The following is a 21,629-nucleotide window of genomic DNA, read 5'->3' as shown; positions in this document are numbered from 1 at the left end:
GCAGAGTTAAGTTGTGTAACAGCCGCAGGGTAGAAGCTGTTCCTGAACCTGCTGGTCCGGCAACGGAGGAGACCTGTAGCGCCTCCCGGATGGGAGGAGGGTAAACAGTCTGTGGCTGTTAAACAGTTCTGCTGGTAGACCTGCTGCCTCACAGCACTGGAGACCCTGGTTCAATCCTGACCAAGTAGAAACAAGGAACTGCAGATGCTGTTTTACACAAAATGACACAAAGTGCTGGAGTAATTCAGTGTGTCAGACAGAATCTCCAGAAAACATGGATCGGTGACACTTTGGGTCGGTACCTTTCTTCAGACCTTCTTGAGACTGAAGAAAGGTTTTGATCTGAAACGTCACCTATCCGCAGTCTCCAGGGATGTTGCCTAACCTGTTTTTACTCCAGCTCTGTGTCCCTTAATCCTGACAATAACTGCTGTCTGTATTGAATTTGTACATTCTCCCAGTGACTTAGGTTTCCCTTGGGTACTACAGTTTCCTCCCATATTTCAAAAAATGTACAGGTTGGAAGATTAATTAGCCATTGTAAATTGCCCCTCATGTGTAGGTTAATGGTAGAATTTGGAGTGCATTAATGAGAATAAAATTGAGATCAATTGAGGAATACTGCAAACGACTGGCTGGCAGCCAGCATCAACTTGGTGGGTGGAATACCCTATGTTTGTGCTGTGTGTCTCTGTGACTTGGTCCTTAAATCAGGCATTTACTGTGCGAATAATAACAATCTCACCATTTAGGTGGGATTGGATCTTCACATGTGGGCATACCACCAACACATTTCTTTGAGTTCTCAGACAACTTATCGGGTCCAGCAAAATAAGCAACATCACTCTGAATTTCATAACAACTGATACTTCGCTGGTAACTAATTCTTCAATTGTGTGACATCTGCACTTTATTTGATTTTTTGACTCTTTCATGATACAGGGGATGGTGTCTATATTTTTGGGCATGATGTTTTAGAATTCTAACACATTTTGTAAATCTCTTACTTGATCACGACTCCTTTCTATATGACCCCCAGTATTGCTGTGTGCCCCAGCACACATTCCTACACTGATATACACTTAAGAGGGTAAATTCTAAGAAGCCTGTAAAATGGCAAGGTCAATATCAGGCACTCCAATTTGCTTCATGCTGGATTATAAAGGTGCAATTTAGTACACAATAATGAAACTGAAATATCAGATAATGTAGCAAACTAATTCAAATATTAAAACAAATATACAAGGATTTATCTTTTAAAATCTGCTTTGGATTCTCCGAGCATTCATATCAAGGAGAGGAATAAGGAGATTAAAGCACATATGGCTCACAGGGATAATATGCAGATGTGTTCTGCTAATGTATTAAATCTAATGTATTATACTCTAGGACGGCATGCTTTTAAAAGACACAATGAATGCCCAGACCGTGAATCAAACCTCCGAAGATAATAATGAAGACAATGCCAATAGTAGGGATGGGTAATCCAGTTGGGAGTCAAGTTATTGCTCATGTTCTGCAAGTTGCCTCTTGGGATCTTCCGAGTTAAACAAATAAAATCACTAAATTAATTGGATAACCTGAATTTAACTGCACTTCAGAAATCAGTTATTTCATTCATACCTTTAAGTGTCAGCTCTCATTCCTCTGAGTCAGAAGGTGTTGAACCCCATTAAAATGCTTGAGTCATAATAAAGCCGCAACTTTATTGAGCCACAATGTGCCATATGGAGAGACTGCTCTATTGTCAGAGGTAATGTCTTTGGATCAGATGCTAAACTAGGGTCCGTTTTCTGCCTGGCAGTGAAAGATCCCCTACTGTATTATTCAAAAAGCAGCATGGAACTTCTCAGGGTCCCAATCAACATTTGCCCATATTCATAAATTGGAGGAAAAAATTGCAAATAGTGGAAAGCTGAATTAAAAATAGAAAATGTAGCAAGCATTTCACAGCTTAAGCCTCATCTTTATTGGGGAGAGAAACATTTCTGATCCGGTAAGCGTCATCAAAACTGGAAACGTATGTGCAATAGAGGAAGGCTAGAGAGAATCACGAGAATGTATACGATAGAGTGCACCTCAAAGATGCCAAGATAACAAGAATTTACTACCATAGTGTAGCAACTAATTTACCCAGCTTTGCACTTCATTGGTGTTTATGGAAACCTGCATGCACAAATTGTTCCTGCTTTTCTATGACAGTGACTACAATTCACAAATACTTTGCTGTCTCCCAAGTGCTTTGAGATAGTCCAAGATAGGAAAACATGTATCATTGTTGCAGCATTTCAGTCAAATGTCAGCTTGTCCTGATTAATAAAGCCATTCAAGTACGACAAATCATTGGTAAAACGTAAAGTTCCACGTCTCCATTTTACTGCTCCAAATCTTTGTGCAGCTCTGAAACGGGTTCTGTGCATACCAATCATTCTGAATGCTTCAGCTCTGATCTCCGAGGATAAATAATGAGTGAAACGTAGTTTAAACAATAATCTTATTAACTTCAAGGAAACAGGTGGATAACGATTATAGCCTCACAGAAAAATAACAGAATGGACAAAAGCAGGCTAGGCTAAGGAGCACAGTAGTCAAATCAAGAGAGTTTATTGTCATGTGTCTCAGATAGGACAATGATATTCTTGCATTTGCTGCAGCACAACAGGATATTGTAGTCATAAATACAGATCAGATCAGTGTGTCCATATACCATAGAATATATATACACACATCAATAAACAGATAAAGTGCAATAGGTTGTTTTAGTTCATAGTTTGTTTGAAGTTGTGTTCAATAGTCTGATGGCTGTGGGGAAGAAGCTGTTCCTGAATCTGGATGTTGCAGATTTCAGGCTCCTGTACCTTCTACCCGATGGCAGTGGAGAGATGAGTGTGTGGCCAGGATGGTGTGGGTCCTTGATGATGCTGCCAGCCTTTTCGAGGCAGCGACTGCGATAGATTCCCTCGATGGTAGGGAGGTCAGAGCCGATGATGGACTGGGCAGTGTTTACAACCTTTTGCAGCCTTTTCTGTTCCTGAACACTCAGGTTGCCGTACCAAGCAAATATTCAACCGGTCAGCATGCTCTCTACTGTGCACCTGTAGAAGTTCGAGTGAGTCCTCCTTGACAAACCGACTCTCCGTAATCTTCTCAGGAAATAGAGGCGCTGATGTGCTTTCTTTATGATTGCATCAGTGTTCTGGGACCAGGAGAGATCTTCGGAAATATGAACGCCCAGGAATTTGAAGTTCTTGACCCTTTCCACCATCGACTCGTTGATATAAATAGTAATAGTTGTACAGAGTTCTGTATATAAATGCCTGAAGTGTTAAAATGTTACTCTGGATCTGAAACTTTAGACTGGAGAATGGAGTTTGTAGTGAGAAAAGACAATGACCTTGGTCATCCCAAAACAAACAAGAACAGACTTTTGCTCACCCAGGCTTGGATGTCGGAGACACTGTCTATAAAATGAGAGGGAGTGTTGAAATAAGGAACTGTGGTGATGGGCTGTTTAAGAAGGAACTGCAGATGCTGGAAAATCGAAGGTACACAAAAAAATGCTGGAGAAACTCAGCGGGTGCAGTAGCATCTATGGAGCGAAGGAGATAGGCAACGTTTCGGGCCAAAACCCTTCTAATGTTAATGTTAATCATCATTCGCATACTCTTGGAAATTTATTTTTTGAATGATGTTATCCAAGAGACAGCACATTAATGCAAAATAGGAATTATTTCTGATTACATATCCCTTTGATTTTGAAGAATCAAGATTTCAAGATCCCACCAAACTTTTCATAACAATACTAAAACTTTCACCAGGCAGTAATGATGATAAAATAATATTTGTCCCAACACAACTGACCTGTGATTTGAAGGGAATTTTGGAAGGGATCCTGTCTTCTACGCTTCTACCTAGTGTTGGAAGTTAAATGAAGAGGGTGTACTGGCAAAAAGGATGGGAAGATGGACATAGTTTATAATAACCATATATTGATGAGATAAATACTTGGAATTAACTCACCAGGAAGACAAAGAAAATGGATGGTAAAAACACATTCAAAAGAAAATTATATTAACTTTCTTTGGACTTGTTAAATGGGGCAATCAGATAAATGATTCTATCTTTTTAATTCAGCGTAGTTTGAAAGATCACCTAGCCTTTTGTAGTCATGCATATATTTATGTGACAAAAATACATAAATACATTTTTGGATCCTTTAGAACATTAAATTATATTTGGGGGAAATGTTGCAATGCATTTGATTAAACTAACAGCCTTCATGATTAAAATGTGTCAAGTCAGAAGTGGCAAATATATGTAGAGAGTGCAAGCACCACTCAGGAGCAAACTAATCACAACATATTTCTTCCCAGATCATAAAATAAATCTATCCAAATCCATTCTGAACTGATTTATGTTCTTTGTTCTTTTATGTTCATTTTACGGTTCTGGCTTTCCTGTCTCAAGAAATTGACTTGCAAATTAACCCCAAAACAATATTTTCTTAGATAGTCTCTCTTTCTATTTCACGACTGGTGTAACTGTAATGATCAAATGCCTGACTTTTGTGAATAAAAAACTCACTGGAATTCCACCCCCCCCCCCCCCCCCCCACGAAAATCTTCCAGCATTTTGTTCTGGTATTCCAACTATATTTCATCTCAGAGATCCTGATTGATAATCCTAACAAAGTAAATTAATGTTAATGGAAATGAACAGCGTTGGCTTGTCAGAATGAACCACAAAAGGTAACAGGAAGAGATTGAATGGCATAAATCTCAGTCTAGTACTGATCTCAGGCATCAATCCCGCTGCATGTAAATTGCTCTCGGTTATAATGGAGGCACAAGAGATTGCAGATGCTGGAGTACAAGGCAAAACAAAACTGCTGGTGGATTTAGTGGGTCAAGCATCACCTGTGGACCCTGCATCAGGACTGAGTTTATAGAAGGCTGGTAGCCAATAAGAGTTGAGAGGGAGAGGTGTGATGGGCTGGTAGTTGGAAACAGCTGGAGTGACAACGATTTAAAAATAGAGCCACGTTGAGGGGTAAGAGGTAATAAGGGGAATTGAGAGACAATTACTACTTTCTAATAGTGGAAAAAGTAATGGATAAAAGAGGCAGATGGAACGGGGGGGGTTGAGATGGGGGGGGGGGGGGGGGTTGAGATGGAGGGTGGGATGAGATGGAGGGTGGGATGAGATGGAGGGTGGGAGGGGATGAGTGGATCCAGATAAGAAAGGGATGATGGCAAGATGAAAGCAGATTGGTGGGAGGGAAGTAGTATAGGAAGGGTTGGCCAAGGGAGAAGAAATCCAGGTGGAGAGAGGCATGGGTGATGGGCAGTTGGAACCAAGTGGGCAAGATAAGTAATCGAAGCAAACCAGAACAGCACATCATGTTCCTCTTGAATATCTTACAATTCAATGCTATAAACATTCCAATTTTAGGTAACCCACCATCCTAATTTTCCTTGCTCACTCCTACTAGCAGATCTAGATCCACCTTGCTCCCCCCCCCCCCCCCCCCCCCCCTCTCCCTCACTTCACTGTATCTCCTTTCCATCTGCCCATCACCCATGCATGCATCTACTAGGGATATTTCTCCCTTGACTTTCCCTTCCTATTCCCCTGCCTCCACCCACGCATCATTCTGCACATCACCTGATTCCACCTATGACCTACCAACTCCTGCATCACCCATCCCTTCAGCCTCTTTAAACTCACTATCTTCATCTCTGTGCTCACAATCCTGATGCAGGGTCTCAACCCGAAATGTTGACAATTCCTTTCCACAGATGATGCTCGACACATTGAGTTTCTCCAGCACTTTACTTTTTTGCTTTGTATAATAGTATCTAATGTGAATAAACAACCATTGCTGTTTTGTAAAAAGGTAACACAGATATAACAATGGACATAGGATTTTAGATATAGAGAGATACTAGCATTACATAGAAACATAGAAATTAGGTGCAAGAGTAGGCCATTCGGCCCTTCGAGCCTGCACACCATTCAATATGATCATGGCTGATCATACAACTCAGTATCCCGTACCTGCCTTCTCTCCATACCCTCTGATCCCCTTAGCCACAAGGGCCACATCTAACTCCCTCTTAAATATAGCCAATGAACTGGCCTCGACTACCCTCTGTGGCAGAGAGTTCCAGAGATTCACCACTCTCTGTGTGAAAAAAGTTCTTCTCATCTCGGTTTTAAAGGATTTCCCCCTTATCCTTAAGCTGTGACCCCTTGTCCTGGACTTCCCCAACATCGGGAACAATCTTCCTGCATCTAGCCTGTCCAACCCCTTAAGAATTTTGTAAGTTTCTATAAGATCCCCTCTCAATCTCCTAAATTCTAGAGAGTATAAACCAAGTCTATCCAGTCTTTCTTCATAAGACAGTCCTGACATCCCAGGAATCAGTCTGGTGAACCTTCTCTGCACTCCCTCTAGGGCAATAATGTCCTTCCTCAGATTTGGAGATCAAAACTGTACGCAATACTCCATGTGTGGTCTCACCAAGGCCCTGTACAACTGCAGTAGAACCTCCCTGCTCCTATACTCAAATCCTTTTGCTATGAAAGCTAACATACCATTCGCTTTCTTCACTGCCTGCTGCACCTGCATGCCTACTTTCAATGACTGGTGTACCATGACACCCAGGTCTCGCTGCATCTCCCCTTTTCCTAGTCGGCCACCATTTAGATAATAGTCTGCTTTCCTGTTTTTGCCACCAAAATGGATAACCTCACATTTATCCACATTATACTGCATCTGCCAAACATTTGCCCACTCACCCAGCCTATCCAAGTCACCTTGCAGTCTCCTAGCATCCTCCTCACAGCTAACACTGCCCCCCAGCTTAGTGTCATCCGCAAACTTGGAGATATTGCCTTCAATTCCCTCATCCAGATCATTAATATATATTGTAAATAGCTGGGGTCCCAGCACTGAGCCTTGCGGTACCCCACTAGTCACTGCCTGCCATTGTGAAAAGGACCCGTTTACTCCTACTCTCTGCTTCCTGTTTGCCAGCCAGTTCTCTATCCACATCAATACTGAACCCCCAATGCCGTGTGCTTTAAGTTTGTATACTAATCTCTTATGTGGGACCTTGTCGAAAGCCTTCTGGAAGTCCAGATACACCACATCCACTGGTTCTCCCCTATCCACGCTACTAGTTACATCCTCGAAAAATTCTATAAGATTCGTCAGACATGATTTACCTTTTGTAAATCCATGCTGACTTTGTCCAATGATTTCACCACTTTCCAAATGTGCTGCTATCCCATCTTTAATAACTGACTCTAGTAGTTTCCCCACTACCGATGTTAGACTAACTGGTCTGTAATTCCCCGTTTTCTCTCTCCCTCCCTTCTTAAAAAGTGGGGTTACGTTTGCTACCCGCCAATCCTCAGGAACTACTCCAGAATCTAAAGAGTTTTGAAAGATTATTACTAATGCATCCACTATTTCTGGAGCTACTTCCTTAAGTACTCTGGGATGCAGCCTATCTGGCCCTGGGGATTTATCGGCCTTTAATCCATTCAATTTACCCAACACCACTTCCCGGCTAACCTGGATTTCACTCAATTCCTCCAACTCCTTTGACCCGCGGTCCCCTGCTATTTCCGGCAGATTATTTATGTCTTCCTTAGTGAAGACGGAACCAAAGTAGTTATTCAATTGGTCCGCCATATCCTTGTTCCCCATGATCAACTCACCTGTTTCTGACTGCAAGGGACCTACATTTGTTTTAATTAATCTCTTTCTTTTCACATATCTATAAAAACGTTTGCAGTCAGTTTTTATGTTTTTATGTTCCCTGCCAGTTTCCCTGCCAGTTTTCTTTCATAATCTATTACGTCAAAGGCGATTGGATAATAAAGTATCCAAAAACATGATGGTCCAATCGGATAAATAAGAAGAAAATGACAAAGCCCAAAAATCAAAGAACAATAATTTTCAGGAAAAACATTATTCTGCCAGCAATCGGAAGAGGTGGTGGAAGCAGAATCAGCAATACATTACAAAAGGGAATTAGATAAATGTTTATGGCTTTGGGGGACGGCCAGTGACTGGACCCAATTGGATAGAAAATTCAGTGGAAAAAATTACCTCTGTTCTACAATTCAATGATTCCAAAATACACAAATAAAGAAGATAGTTTTCTCAGAAAGCTGCAACATTTTTCAATTTCCATCCACTTTAATTATATTCACAGTGTATTTAAAAAAATGACATATTTTTAAAATATCCTTTGGATATTCCAAAGTATGTCACAAATGGGTGCATACAATTTAAATTGTTTACAGATAGTGAAAAGATTTTAAACATCACAACAAAAAGATGTGAAAACAGTTCATGATAAAATATATCGGCAATGTATGATTTAGTTTTGCATCTACCAGCTGCTAATGTTAATTTAGACACCTTAGCACTACTGTAAGTTTCACACAATGTAAGGCTGAAACTTAAACTTACAATGCACTCAAATACGTGGTTGGCATTTCAATATTACTTGGATTAAGTCATACTTGCACAAATATGTAATAATCTTTATTGTAAGAACATATCCAATTCCAATGTAGGACAACATTCAGAAAATGCACACTCCTGATTCCCTCAAAAGAAACCATCCCATACATACATGAAATTGCAAGGAGTAGAAGATAGTCAATTTGAAGGCCTCAAAGATCATCTGCTCTTATTTTTCAGCTTTGTCTTCCAACACAATCTCTAAAAGCATAATATAAACAATAACTTTGATTATCTGACTAGCAAAGCCCTGTTGGTATTCACATCCATGTCAGCATCAAAGTCAAAAACAGTGCCTGATTCAAGATAAAGTGGTCACTTGCCTATATACTCTGAAATTCTTTTCCCCATTCTGTCAAGAGAAACTTTGATCATTTTAAATAAACACCTCACTACCATAACCACAAAAGAATCGAGCCCTGAGCACAATAGGGAACAGCACATGGAAAAAAATTTAAATGTACCTTTTGTGCATTTGCCCAAAACACATCCTCCAAATAAGTCGCAAAGCCTTCACTTATCCATTCTTCAGTCCAATCACGAGCACCAATAGCCAATCCAAACCAGGCGTGGGCTATTTCATGGCTCAGACGCACACCACAGAGATGGTTTCCTCCGGATAAAACAGATTGCGATAGGAAGATGATATGTGGGCTTTAAAAAGAAAACACTATTAACAACCTGCATCAACACCTTGCAAGTTTGTTCTTCATTTATACATGAACACAATAATGTTTTATGCAAGATTTTCACAAACAGCTTACTTCAAAATTACTAAAGACAGCATCAAATATAATTACCTTAAGATAATGTAATTAATAACAAACTGAATTAGATGAAGGTTAATGCTTTTCATATTGTTCCTCAAACAATATAATTGCTTTTCACTGAAGTTCCACCTACACCGAACCACACAACGCACTAGCCTATCACTTACAAACTCATGCAATTAAACTTCCTCAGAATTATCAGATGTCACGAGGGGTCCCATTATTTTTTATTCAGAAGTCATTCAATTCAGTAACTTGGAATTAAATTTGTTTTAATAAATTCAATAATGGACATAAATACTAATCTGTTGACATTGCTGAAAGCAGATTCATCCTAATTGCTGGTAACTTCACATAATACAACAGACTGCAGTGTAACTCCTGACTGGATTACACATTTTCTATATGCAATTGGGGATAGTCTCAAGTGTGGTCTGCATTTCACATTGCCATTTGAATTTCAGGATGCTCAAGCTACTAGTCGGGCAATGCAGTAAAGGGACTCAACAAGTATGTCAGTGTCTGGCGGGTGGTGAAAACTGCCCAACGCATCACCGGTTCCTCACTCCCCTCCATTGATTCTGTTCAAAGCAAGCGATGTCTGTGAAGGGCGCGCAGCATCGTCAAGGACTGCTCTCACACCAGCCACAGTCTGTTTACCTTCCTACCATCCGGGAGGCGCTACAGGTCTCTCCGTTGCCAGACCAGCAGGTCCAGGAACAGCTTCTTCCCTGCGGATGTTACAGTACTTAACTCTGCACCTCGGTGACAGCCAGTCATCCCTCCCCCCCGGACACTCCTTCCCCCAGAAAAATTGCACTACTACGACTGTATGTACATATATATATTTATTGCTCATTATTCTATGTCGCTCTTCTGGGGAGATGCTAACTGCATTTCGTTGTCCCTGTACTGTACACTGCACAATGACAATAAAGTTGGAATCTGAATCCAGTGCTAAAGATGATTGTTCTGAAATTCCTCTCCCCATTTTTCAAGTTGAGGTGCAGAAGCCTAGTTAAGTCCAACACATTGAACCTGCAACAAAATAGTATGATAGGGAGTTGAAATGCAGGTAATTAAGTTAATCTGCAGTAAAAAAAATAGTATTGCTGATTGCATCATGACATACTTGTATCATCCCAAAACAAGTCAGGTTCACTCAACTTTCAGGAAAGGAAGTTTGCCAGCCATATCTGGCATAGTTTGTACGCAGCTCTCAATTGCCTCCTCAATTCAGGGTGATTAGGGATAGACAACAAATGCTGGCATTACCCACACATCTATATCTCAAAAACAAATATATTTTCTGTAACACTTCTTTTATACCGTCTTTCATTAGTTTAGTTTAGAGATACAGCATGGAAGCAGGCCCTTCGACCCACCGGGTCCACGCCGACCAGCGATCCCCGCACATTAACACCATCCCACACCCACTAGGGACAATTTTTTTTTAATGTCTACATTTACCAAGCCAATTAACCTACAAACCTGTACATCTTTGGAGTGTGGGAGGAAACCGAAGATCTCGGAGAAAAGCCACGCAGGTCACGTACAAACTCCGTACAGACAGCACCCGTAGTCGGAATCGAACCCGGGTCTCCGGCGCTGCATTCACTGTAAGGCAGCAACTCTACCGCTGCGCCACAAGAACAAGAACATACTTGTCCTTGTTCTTACTTTCCACCTCATCTGCATCCGTATTCAACAAATCATCTTATGCAATTTCCATCAGCACCAACAAGATACCACAATATTGTGGCAATATTTCTCCCCTCTCACCCATCATTTAATAAACATTGATTCCTTTGCAAGTCTCTTGTCCTACTCCTACTGTTCTCTGTTGCAGGAAAACTCTCCTGAGTAGTCCAAGAATGCAGCATCTGCCCTGTTACAGGGCTCTCGCTTAACTTTTTTTCCCTGTTGCCAGCCGGGCAACCTTGGCAGCTTTTTAGGTTGCCAAATGACAGTTTAGATGGTCATTTAAGACGGCTTGCATGACGCGTGCGACAATGTGCTCGGACGAAGTGCGTAGTTACCAGTCGGAATTATACTCAATGAAGCATTCACATATTATTTCTGCTTCAAATAAAGTCACAAACTAAACATTTACCAATCAAGACATGATATATCCCACAATGACATGCAGCAAAATTATATGACAGTATCTCAACTCTTTTTACACATTGCAATTAATGCAATTTCTATTAGTTCTTTCCACTTCCAAACAAAAATGTGGTTGGATTATTCAGCGTATGATCAACCTGTGTCAATAAATCCTGGACCATGGTAACATATATGCTTACGTATAGTTGTGAATGTTGCTCATTAAATAACTGCAGTACTGATATTCCATATTAAGAGCATTGATTTGCCGTTAAAATGAATTCTGTAATAACGTGTCAACGGTAGCAGTGACAAACGAACACTGCAGTTTTAATGTTTCACGTGTTCACAATATAATTAATCCATCTTTATGGATTAAAACAAATAATAACATTGGGAATTAAAACACATTCCGATTGCATTTCGACAAACATAGTCAATGTTCGCTCTGAAGACATTTACAGGACAATAGGGTCAGGGAGGGTGTGTGTGTGAATCAGTGCGGGGTGGATAGATGGCAGGGGGGGGGGAGGGGGGTTAGAAGGCATTTGGTGCAGAATGGATGGATTGAGGCAGGTGAATTAGTACGTGTTGGTTGGAGTAGGTAAAATTGTGAGGGGAGAGCACGGGGGATATCAGTGGTGTTGAATGGGGAGGGGTTCAGTACGGGATGGATGGGGTAGACAAAAGTGCTGGAGAAACTTAGCGGGTGAGGCAGCATCTATGGAGCGAAGGAAATAGGCAACGTTTCGGGTGGAGACCCTTCTTCAGACTGTTCCCCCCATTCTTGAATGGGAGGATCAGTACAGGATGGATGGGGGGGGAGACCAGCGCAGGATGAATGGGGGGGGGGTCAGTACAGTGTGGATCGGAGGGTCTGTGCAGGATGAATGAGGGGAAGGTGCAGGGTAAATGGAGGGTGGGTCAGTACGGGATGAATGCGTGGATTAGTACAGGATGGATGGGGGATCAGTACAGGATGGATGGAGGAGAAGTGCAGGATGGATGGGAAAGGGGCAAGTACAGGGTGAATTGGGGAACCAGTGTAGGATGGATGGGGGGGAGGGGGGGGGCAGGAGAATCAATGCGAGGTAGATAGGGTGATCAGCGCAGGATGAATAGATTGGGGGGGGATGGGGAGTGGAGCACAGGGGATGTCAGTGAGGACTGAATCGAGGCGGGAATGGGGATCAGTGCGGGATGTAGAGGAGGGGTCCCAGGATAAGGGGGGGGGGGTGGAGGGGGCATACAAGAGAGAGAGAGAGAGAGAGAGAGAGAAGGGGGGCGAGGTATGGAGGAAGGAGGGTCAGCGCTCCTCGGACAACATCGCCCCGCTGCCTTGGCCGTTGGGAACTCCTCGCCACCGCCTCCCTCCTCCGCCAGCCAACAGCAAAGTGCGGGGCCGAGCGGTGCAGCTCAAAGATCCTATAGCTATCGGATCGATGGTGCAGCTGCTTCAGAAGTGGCGCAGCGAAAGACGGGTCCCGCACAGCAGCGGCAGCAGCCGCTGCAACAGCGGCTCCCTCCACCTCCTCCTCCCTGATAGCGGACGCTGCTTACAAACCCGCTAACGGCATAACCGCTTTCAATACAAACCCTCCCGCACGCCGAGGCCTCCCCCTCCCTCCCTCCTCCCGGCCTCGGCGTGCGGGAGGGTTTGTTTTGAAAGTGCGCTGTCAGCGGGTTTGCAAGTAGCGGCCCCTTATCAGGGCGGGCGGGGGGTGGGAGGAGGAGGAGATGAGCCGCTGTCGCTGTTCGGGGGCCGTCATTCGCTGCGACCCTTCGTCACCCCGCACCTAGTATCTTTCCCACGCAATACAGCCGTCACCGCCGACACAAAATGTCACGTTCCTTTTCTCCAGAGATGCTGCCTGACCCGCGGAGTTACTCCAGTTTTTGTGTCTATCTTCGGTACAAACCAGTATGGTTGCCAAGCCGGGCAAAATTACTCGGTGTTTAGGTTGCCCGGCGGCGCTTTGCGTGGTCAATGGCACCCGGGCAACCGTTAATCTCGAGCCCTGTGTTACTTCCTCCCTTCCACGATTAATGTCCCAAATATTCTATCCAGAAAAAGTAGGGATTCACTCCCCCTTGTTCTGATCTAGTTTATATATTTTGGTGTTCACAACGTGGCTGCCTCTACATTGGAGAAGCCAAACACAGATTGGCTAATCACTTTGAGCACCTTCCCACCATCAAGCCCCAGGAATAACACTGTGTATCCAGTTGTCTGCCTCTTTACCAACATCCCACTCCCAATTTCGATGTCCATCAAGCTCAGTATCAAATCTTCCAAGCTCAGTATCAAATTCTCCAATTTTAGATTACCTGCTCTTTATATCTGTTTATTTAAGAACCATTTCCACTTGCCAAGCTTTTTTGATTTAATCTGTGTACAATCTGGACTGCATTAACAACAAATTACACAGCCAAGGAGGCTTAATTGATCCCAGCTGCCTCATCCTGAGAAATTTACTTTCTACCACTCATTTGCTTCTCCCACCTTTATTGCGAGCTAGATTAACTCTGTTTTTCTCTTTCTTGAGTCTGATGAAAGGTCCCTCACCTTAATGACCAAGCAGCTTAATGTGCTAGTAATGATTGGCATTAAGCCATCTCCACAAACCCTATCACAGACACTTCCTTTGCCCTACACATCCCACTCCACCTTCTCGCCCGTTTTCTTCCATCAATTAAAGGAATATTAATTTTGTCTCTATATTTTGCCTGTTGTCACTGTTAACATTTCTTTATCCTCGAGTACTTTACACACATCTTCAGATCTGGGGTGTTTTCTTTTGTCGAATCTGCTATAAAAATACAGCTAATTATTGTTGTTATTTGGCTATCTCCACTTTGTTGGTAAGTTGGTGCAGTGTGTTTCCTGCAGGATGTGGGATGTCAGGTACACACCGCTGGAGTTTCTGGAAACTACACCGGCAGAAATTGTGTCCAGGTGCAGCTCCTGAATGAACGTGTCGGGGAACTGGAGAAGCAGCTGGATGACCTCAGGGCCATCCGGGAAAACTAGAGTTTCCCGGACAGGTCCTAGAGTGAGGTTGTCACGCCAAGGATACAGGAAGAGCGAAGGTGGGTGATTGTGAGAAATGGGAGTAAACATGGTGGCTGTGACTAATGAAAACAGGTACACCCGCTTGGGAGCTGTCGGGGCAGACAACGCTTCCAGTCCGAGCGGTGGACAGGTCAGTGGCTCCAATCCTAGCGATGAGACTTGACCCGTGAGACCGATGTCGGGCAGAGCCATAGTGGTGGGCGACTCCATTGTCCGAGGTGCGGACAGGAGATTCTGTGGCAACAGCCGAGACTCGACGATGGTCTGTTGCCTCCCTGGTGCCAGGGTTCAAGATGTCTCGGACCGACTTCAGAACATCCTCGAGAGGGAAGTTGAACAGCCGGCAGTAGTTGTGCACGTGGGCACAAACAACATCAGGAAGAAGAGGAAGGAGGTTCTGCAACGTGAGTTTAGACAGTTAGGAAGAAGAAGACTGAAATGCAGGACCTCTAGGGTGGTTATCTCTGGATTGCTTCCTGTATCTCGTGCTGGTGAGGACAGGAACAGGGAGATAGGGGATCTGAATTTGTGGCTGGAGGGCTGGTGCAGGGAGCAAGGATTTAGCTTTATAGACCACTGAGATCTCTTCTGGTGTAGGGGTGACCTGTACAAAAGGGACGGATCACGCCTTAACTGGAGGGGGACCAATGTTCTGGCAGGCAGGTTTGCTTGTGCTACACGTGTGGGTTTAAACTAAATAGCGGGGGTGGGGGGGGGGAGGGATTGACAAATTGGGAGTATAAAGATGGAGTTAAAGGGGAAGTGAGTACAGGAAAAGTTACAAAAGATTCCAGAATTAATGGGAAGGTTAGTTCGAGAAGGGATAAGAGAGTACGGTCAGGGGCAATAGTGACCGGTGTGAGAGGGGAGGTGAATACCAAAGTCAAAGTGTTGTATATGAATGCGCGAAGTATAAGAACTAAAGTGGATGAGCTTGAGGCTCAGTTAGAAATTGGCAAGTATGATGTTATGGGAATTACAGAGACATGGCTGCAAGAGGGCCCAGGGCTGGGAACTGAGTATTCAAGGGTATACATCCTATCAAAAAGACAGAGGTGGGCAGAGGGGGTGGGGGAGCTCTGTTGGTAAAGAATGAAATTCAGTCCTTGCAAGGGGTGACATAGAATCAGGAGATGTGGAGTCAGTATGGTTAGAATCGAGGAATTGTACGGGTAAAAAGACCCTAATGGGAATTATCTACAGGCCCCAAACAGTAGCCTGGATATAGGGTGAAAGTTGAATCAAGAGTTAAAATTGGCATGTAGCAAAGATAATACTACGGTTGTTATGGGAGGTTTCAACATGCAGGTAGACTGGGAAAATCAGGATGGTACTGGACCCTAAGAAAGGGAGTTGGTGGAGTGCCTCCTAGATGGATTCAGAGCAGCTCGTACTGGAGCCTACAAGGGAGAAGGCAATTCTGGATTTAGTGTTGTGTAATGAACCGGATTTGATAAAGGGAACTCAAAGAGGCCATTAGGAGCCAGTGACCATAATATGATGTTTTAATCTACAATTTAAGAGGGAGAAGGGAAAATCGGAAGTGTCAGTATTACAGTTGAACAAAGGGGACTATGGAGCCATGAGGGAGGAGCTGGGCAAAGTTGACTGGAAAGATAACCTAGCAAGGATGACAGTGGAACAACAGTGGCAGGTATTTCTGGTGAATAATACAGAAGGTGCAGGATCAGTTCATTCCAACGAGGAAGAAAGATTCTAAGGGGAGTAAGAGGCGACCGTGGCTGACAAGGGAAATCAAGGACAGTATATAAAAATAAAAGAGAAGTACAACATAGCAAAGATGAGTGGGAAGCCAGAGGATTGGGGAAACTTTTAAAGAGCAACAGAAGATAACTAATAAGGCAATACAGGGAGAAAAGATGAGGTACGAAAGTAAGCTAGCCAAGAATATAAAGGAGGATAGTAAAAGCTTCTGTAGGTATGTGAAGAGGAAACAATTAGTTAAGACAAATGTGGGTCAGTTGAAGGTGAATTTATTGTGGGGAACAAAGAAATGGCAGATGAGTTGAACAGGTACTTTGGATCTGTCTTCACTAAGGAAGACAGAAACAATCTCCCAATGTACTGGTGGCCAGAGGACCTAGGGTGGCAGAGGAACTGAAGGAAATTCACATGAGTTAGGAAATGGTGTTGGGTAGACTGATGGGACTGAAGGCTGATACATCCCCAGGGCCTGATGGTCGCATCCCAGGGTACTTAAGGAGGTGGCTCTGGAAATCGTGGACGCATTGGTGATCGATCATTTTCCAATGTTCTATAGATTCAGGATCAGTTCCTGTGGATTGGAGGGTAGCTAATGTTATCCCACTTTTTAAGAAAGGAGGGAGAGAGAAAACAGGGAATTATAGACCAGTTAGCCTGACATCGGCGGTGGGGATGATGCTGGAGTTAATTATAAAAGATGAAATAGTGGCTCATGTGGATAGCAGTAACAGGATTGGTTCGAGTCAGCATGGATTTACGAAGGGGAAATCATGCTTGACTAATCTTCTGTAATTTTGTTTTCAGGATGTAACTAGGAAAATGGACAAGGGAGAGCCAGTGAATATAGTGTACCTGGACTTTCAGAAAGCCTTTTGTTAAGGTCCCACATAGGAGATTAGTGGACAAAATTAGAGCACATGGTGTTGGGGGTATGGTACTGACATGGATAGAAAATTGGTTGGCAGACAGGAAACAAAGAGTATGGATTAACAGGTCCCTTTCAGAATGGCAAGCAGTGACTAGTGGGGTGCCACAAGGCTCGGTGCTGGGACCGCAGCTATTTACAATATACATTAATGATTTAGATGAAGGGATTAAAAGTAACATTAGCAAATTTGCAGATGGCACAAAGCTGGGTGGCAGTGTGAACTGAGAGGAGGATGCAGGGTGACTTGGACAGGTTGGGTGAGTGGGCAGATGCATGGCAGATGCAGTTTAATGTGGATAAATGTGAGGCTATCCACTTTGGTGGTAAGAACAGGAAGGCAGATTATTATTTGAATGGTGTCAAGTTTGGAAAAGGGGAAGTACAACGAGATCTGGGTGTACATCAGTCACTGAAAGTAAGCATGAAGGTACAGCAGGCAGTGAAGAAAGCTAATGGCATGTTGGCCTTCATAGCAAAAGGAGTTGAGTATAGGAGCAAAGAGGTCCTTCTGCAGTTGTACAGGGCCCTAGTGAGACCACATCTGGAGTATTGTGTGCAGTTTTGGTCTCCAAATTTGAGGAAGGACATTCTTAATATTGAGGGAATGAAGCGTAGGTTCACGAGGTTAATTCCCGTGTTGGCGGGACTGTCATGGGTTGAAAGAATGGAACGGCTGGGCTTGTATACACTGGAATTTAGAATGATGAAAGGGGATCTTATTGAAACATTTAAGATTATTAAGGGATTGGACACGCTAGAGGCAGGAAACGTGTTCCCAATGTTGGAGAAGTCCAGAACCAGGGGCTACAGTTTAAGAATAAGGGGTAGGCCATTTAGAGTGGAATTCTCTGCCTCAGAAGGCAGTGGAGGCCGATTCTCTGGATGCTTTCAAGAGAGAGTTAGATAGAGCTCTTAAAGACAGTGGAGTCAAGGGATATGGGGAGAAGGCAGGAACGGGGTATTGATTGTGGATGATCAGCCATGATCACAGTGAATGCCGATGCTGGCTCGAAGGGCCAATTGGCCTTCTCCTGCACCTATTGTCTATTGTCCTAGCATGAATACATACGTACATGCTCTACTTTGCAACCGCTGATAATGCAATAGAGGCAAGGAAACTTTGCCTGAAGATGTTTAAGTTAGAAATACAGAGCACTTTTTTGACAAAATTACAACATTGACTGATGTGTTGAATCACTCCATCAATCTCCTTCGATTGAGGGAAAACAGTCTCAGCTTATCTAATCTCTCTGGAACTCAAGTCTCCAATCCAGTTAACATCCCAGTGATTTTTTTTTTTGCACCCTTTCTAGCTTAAGCACATCCTCCATATAGCATGGTAACCAGAATTGCATACAATACTTCGAGGATGATCTAGCCAAAGTTTTGTACGAATGTAACATGATGTCCCAACTCTTGTACTCAATACTGCGGCCAACAATGGCAAGCATTCATAATGCCTTCTTCTTCAGTGTAACCACTTTCAGGGAACTATGTACTTGCACCACTTGGTCTTTCTATTTCTACACACTCTGTCATTGACTGTGTCTGTTCTATCTCGGTTCAACTTAACTTAACAAAATTGTCAAAATTAACTTGCATCTGTCAGAGTTAAATTCCATCTGCCATTCCTTCACTATTCTCCTAGTTGATTAATATCCCGTTGTAACCCAAGACAACCTTTTTACTGTCCACTAACCCCACAATTGCGGTAGCAAAGTTGCTAAACATGAAATCTACATTCTTATCCAACCCAAAAACATGAACGACAAACAATAGCAGACCAAGCACCAATTTACATGACATTACAATTGTCACAGGTCTCCAATTTGAAAAGCAACCCTCTACTACCACTCTCTGTTTCCTATCATCAAGCCATTTTTTAAAAATCCTATTGGTTAGTTCACACTGGATCTTGTGTTTTAACCTTCCAGACAAGCCTACCATGTGCGACCTTAAAGACCATGGTACAGTCCATGGAGAGAATATCTACTGCAAGGGTTCCCAACCTGGGGTAAATTTATGATTCTGGATTTGTACATATTTTTTCTCATTGACTGTGTTTGGTTCTGGTATATCGGCATTTGTTCATCATTAGTTGTTCATAAATAAGTGAAATAACATTGTTATGTGCTATTAAAGTTGCCTGGGGTAAACGGGACGAAAAAGGTTGGGGAACCCCTGATCTACTGCCTTGCATTGATCAGTCTTTAAAACCCATGAGACAATTCCCCACGCATATATCATCCCCAATCAATCTTTGTCTTCCCAAATGCGAACATATACTGTTCATCACAATGCCCCTCCAGCAACTTTCTCCCCACTTACATAATATTCACTGGCCTGGAGTTCCTGGGTCTAACCTTACAGCCCTTCTTAAAGAAAAGCAAAATATTGGCAACCGCAAAATATTGGCACTCTAGCGTACCTCACCCATGGCTAACAAAGATTTAAAAATCTCGACCAGGGCCTCGGCAATTTCTTGCCCCACTTCCATAAGAGCCTAAGATACACGTGGTCAGGCTCCATGGATTTATCCATTTTTGTGCACTTCCAAGACTTCGTTGAACATTTCACACACTTCAAGTTCACTACCTCTTTCTAAAATACTAAAATATTTTAGGACAATACTGTTCTTTCTCGAATTCACCAGCTTGTATGAACTCCTCCTGGTAAATAGAGACAAGTATTAATCTTTAATTTTATGCCTCGCATTAAGCAGGGTTCCAATTACTAGAGTTTGCTGTATTCCATAGAAAATATTCTTAGCAAATGCAATCTTTCTTCATAGATAAAACTGTTCCTATCTTGGCAACATTCTCTTTTTAAAAAAAATATTTTTATTAGAAGCAATGTACAGTAGCATAAACCGCGACATATGACAAAATACATTTAATGTACATCTTCCATTTAAAATTTAACAAGAACGAAATAGAACAAGAGAGAAAGAGCGAGAAAGAGAGAGAGTGAAATAAATAGTGAATGTGTAAACCCCTAGACTACCAGATAGTGCAGTCCAGGAGTGAATGAGTAAAAGTCTATAGAAGAATAAGAAGACCAAAAATAATAAAGAAAAAAAAAAGGGACCTTTACGTGTTGATATACCTGCTTCATTTCTCACCACACCCATCACCCTGTCCGTGAATCGGTTTAATTCCAGAGTTGTGTTGCACCATACTATACTTGTAATGAATCAATGAAAGGAGACCATATCTTGAAAAATTTGGCAACATTCCCCTAAGTACGGACCTGCACGTGGCACTGTACTGTACCTGGAATGCAGACTACAATATCTGGAAAGGGGAGCAGGTGGAAAGGAGATCAGAGGAGTAGAAACACCAAGGGAAGGAGGGGATTAGGAAAATCAAATGAAGGTGATTGTGGAAGACAATGTAGGGCAAGAGCATGTGTGGATCCACTAGCACGTGTGAACGAACGCTTGTGAACAAGTGTGGGCAGAGCATGAATAGCTGGGCACATATGTCTAAGTGTGGGCAGCAGATCATGATCTCCAATCACCTTGACCATCCTAGCTACTGGATCTAGGCCTTGTCCCATCAAGACTGTATGGTGGACACAAAAAGCTGGAGTAATTCAGCGGGACAGGCAGCATCTCTCGAGAGAAGAATGGGTGATGTTTTGCATTGAGATCCTTCTTCAGACTGAAGGGTCGCGATCTGAAACATCACCCATTCCTTCTCTCCAGAGATGCTGGCTGTCCCACTGAGTTACTCCAGCTTTTTGTGTCTATCTTCGGTTTAAGCCAGCATCTGCAGTTCCTTCCTACACAGGACAGTATAGTCACTGCTGTGCCATGGTAACATTACATTAAAAAAAAAATCGTTCCAAGTATCATCTGCTTAGGGGAAGCAAATCATCTGAGAATCATGGGACTTACTAAGAAAAACAATAACAAGTAAACGACAACCTTTTTTAGAATGCTTGATCTCTAACTGTCGTAACTGATGAAAGGTCGTCAACTTGAAAAATTAATTGCTGCTTTCTGCATTATACCCAATTTACCTTCTAAGTATTTCCAGCACTTTTTGTTTTCATTTCAAATTTACAGCATCTGCAGTTTATGGTTTGCAAACCTGGTTAGTGGTGAACTGACATATATGGCAAGTACAGTTTCTTGTTGGCTGTTACAAATTATTTAATGTGATTACATGACATGCTTGGCAAAATATTTATGTACACTAAAAAGGTACATTCCAATTAGAAATGATGCTAGCAATTGTGATAAACCAAAGTACATGCTGACCTTGGGTTAATATTACCAGTTCCACAGTGAAACAAAATATTTAACTTGAGACTGTGCAGCCCATGACTCATAAGACATATCCAGGCTGCAGAGAATAACCTCAGGAATCTTAAATAAATAGGAATCCAGACATACAGCACACAGGATAAAACTCATGCATAAACAGAGATGAAAGTTAAAAAATGTATCATGCCTAACTTTAGAACTGTTTAACATTTTTC

The 21,629-nt window shown here is 42.7% G+C and overlaps 1 protein-coding gene across 8 annotated transcripts in view; it reads right to left on the bottom strand.

Moving 5' to 3' along the window:
* Positions 1-21,629, bottom strand: part of LOC116970959 (aminopeptidase O (putative)) — a 205,734-nt gene that overhangs the window by 120,829 nt on the left and 63,276 nt on the right. For all 8 annotated transcript variants that reach the window (XM_033017690.1, XM_033017697.1, XM_033017694.1 and 5 more), the window contains exon 6: positions 9,007-9,196. In XM_033017690.1, coding sequence (XP_032873581.1) covers positions 9,007-9,196 — 190 coding nt within the window. The remainder of the gene's footprint in view (positions 1-9,006; positions 9,197-21,629) is intronic.

Source organism: Amblyraja radiata, chromosome 3 (assembly GCF_010909765.2).
Source record: "Amblyraja radiata isolate CabotCenter1 chromosome 3, sAmbRad1.1.pri, whole genome shotgun sequence".
NCBI lineage: Eukaryota > Metazoa > Chordata > Chondrichthyes > Rajiformes > Rajidae > Amblyraja > Amblyraja radiata.
This window is presented reverse-complemented; position numbering and strand designations above follow the sequence as displayed.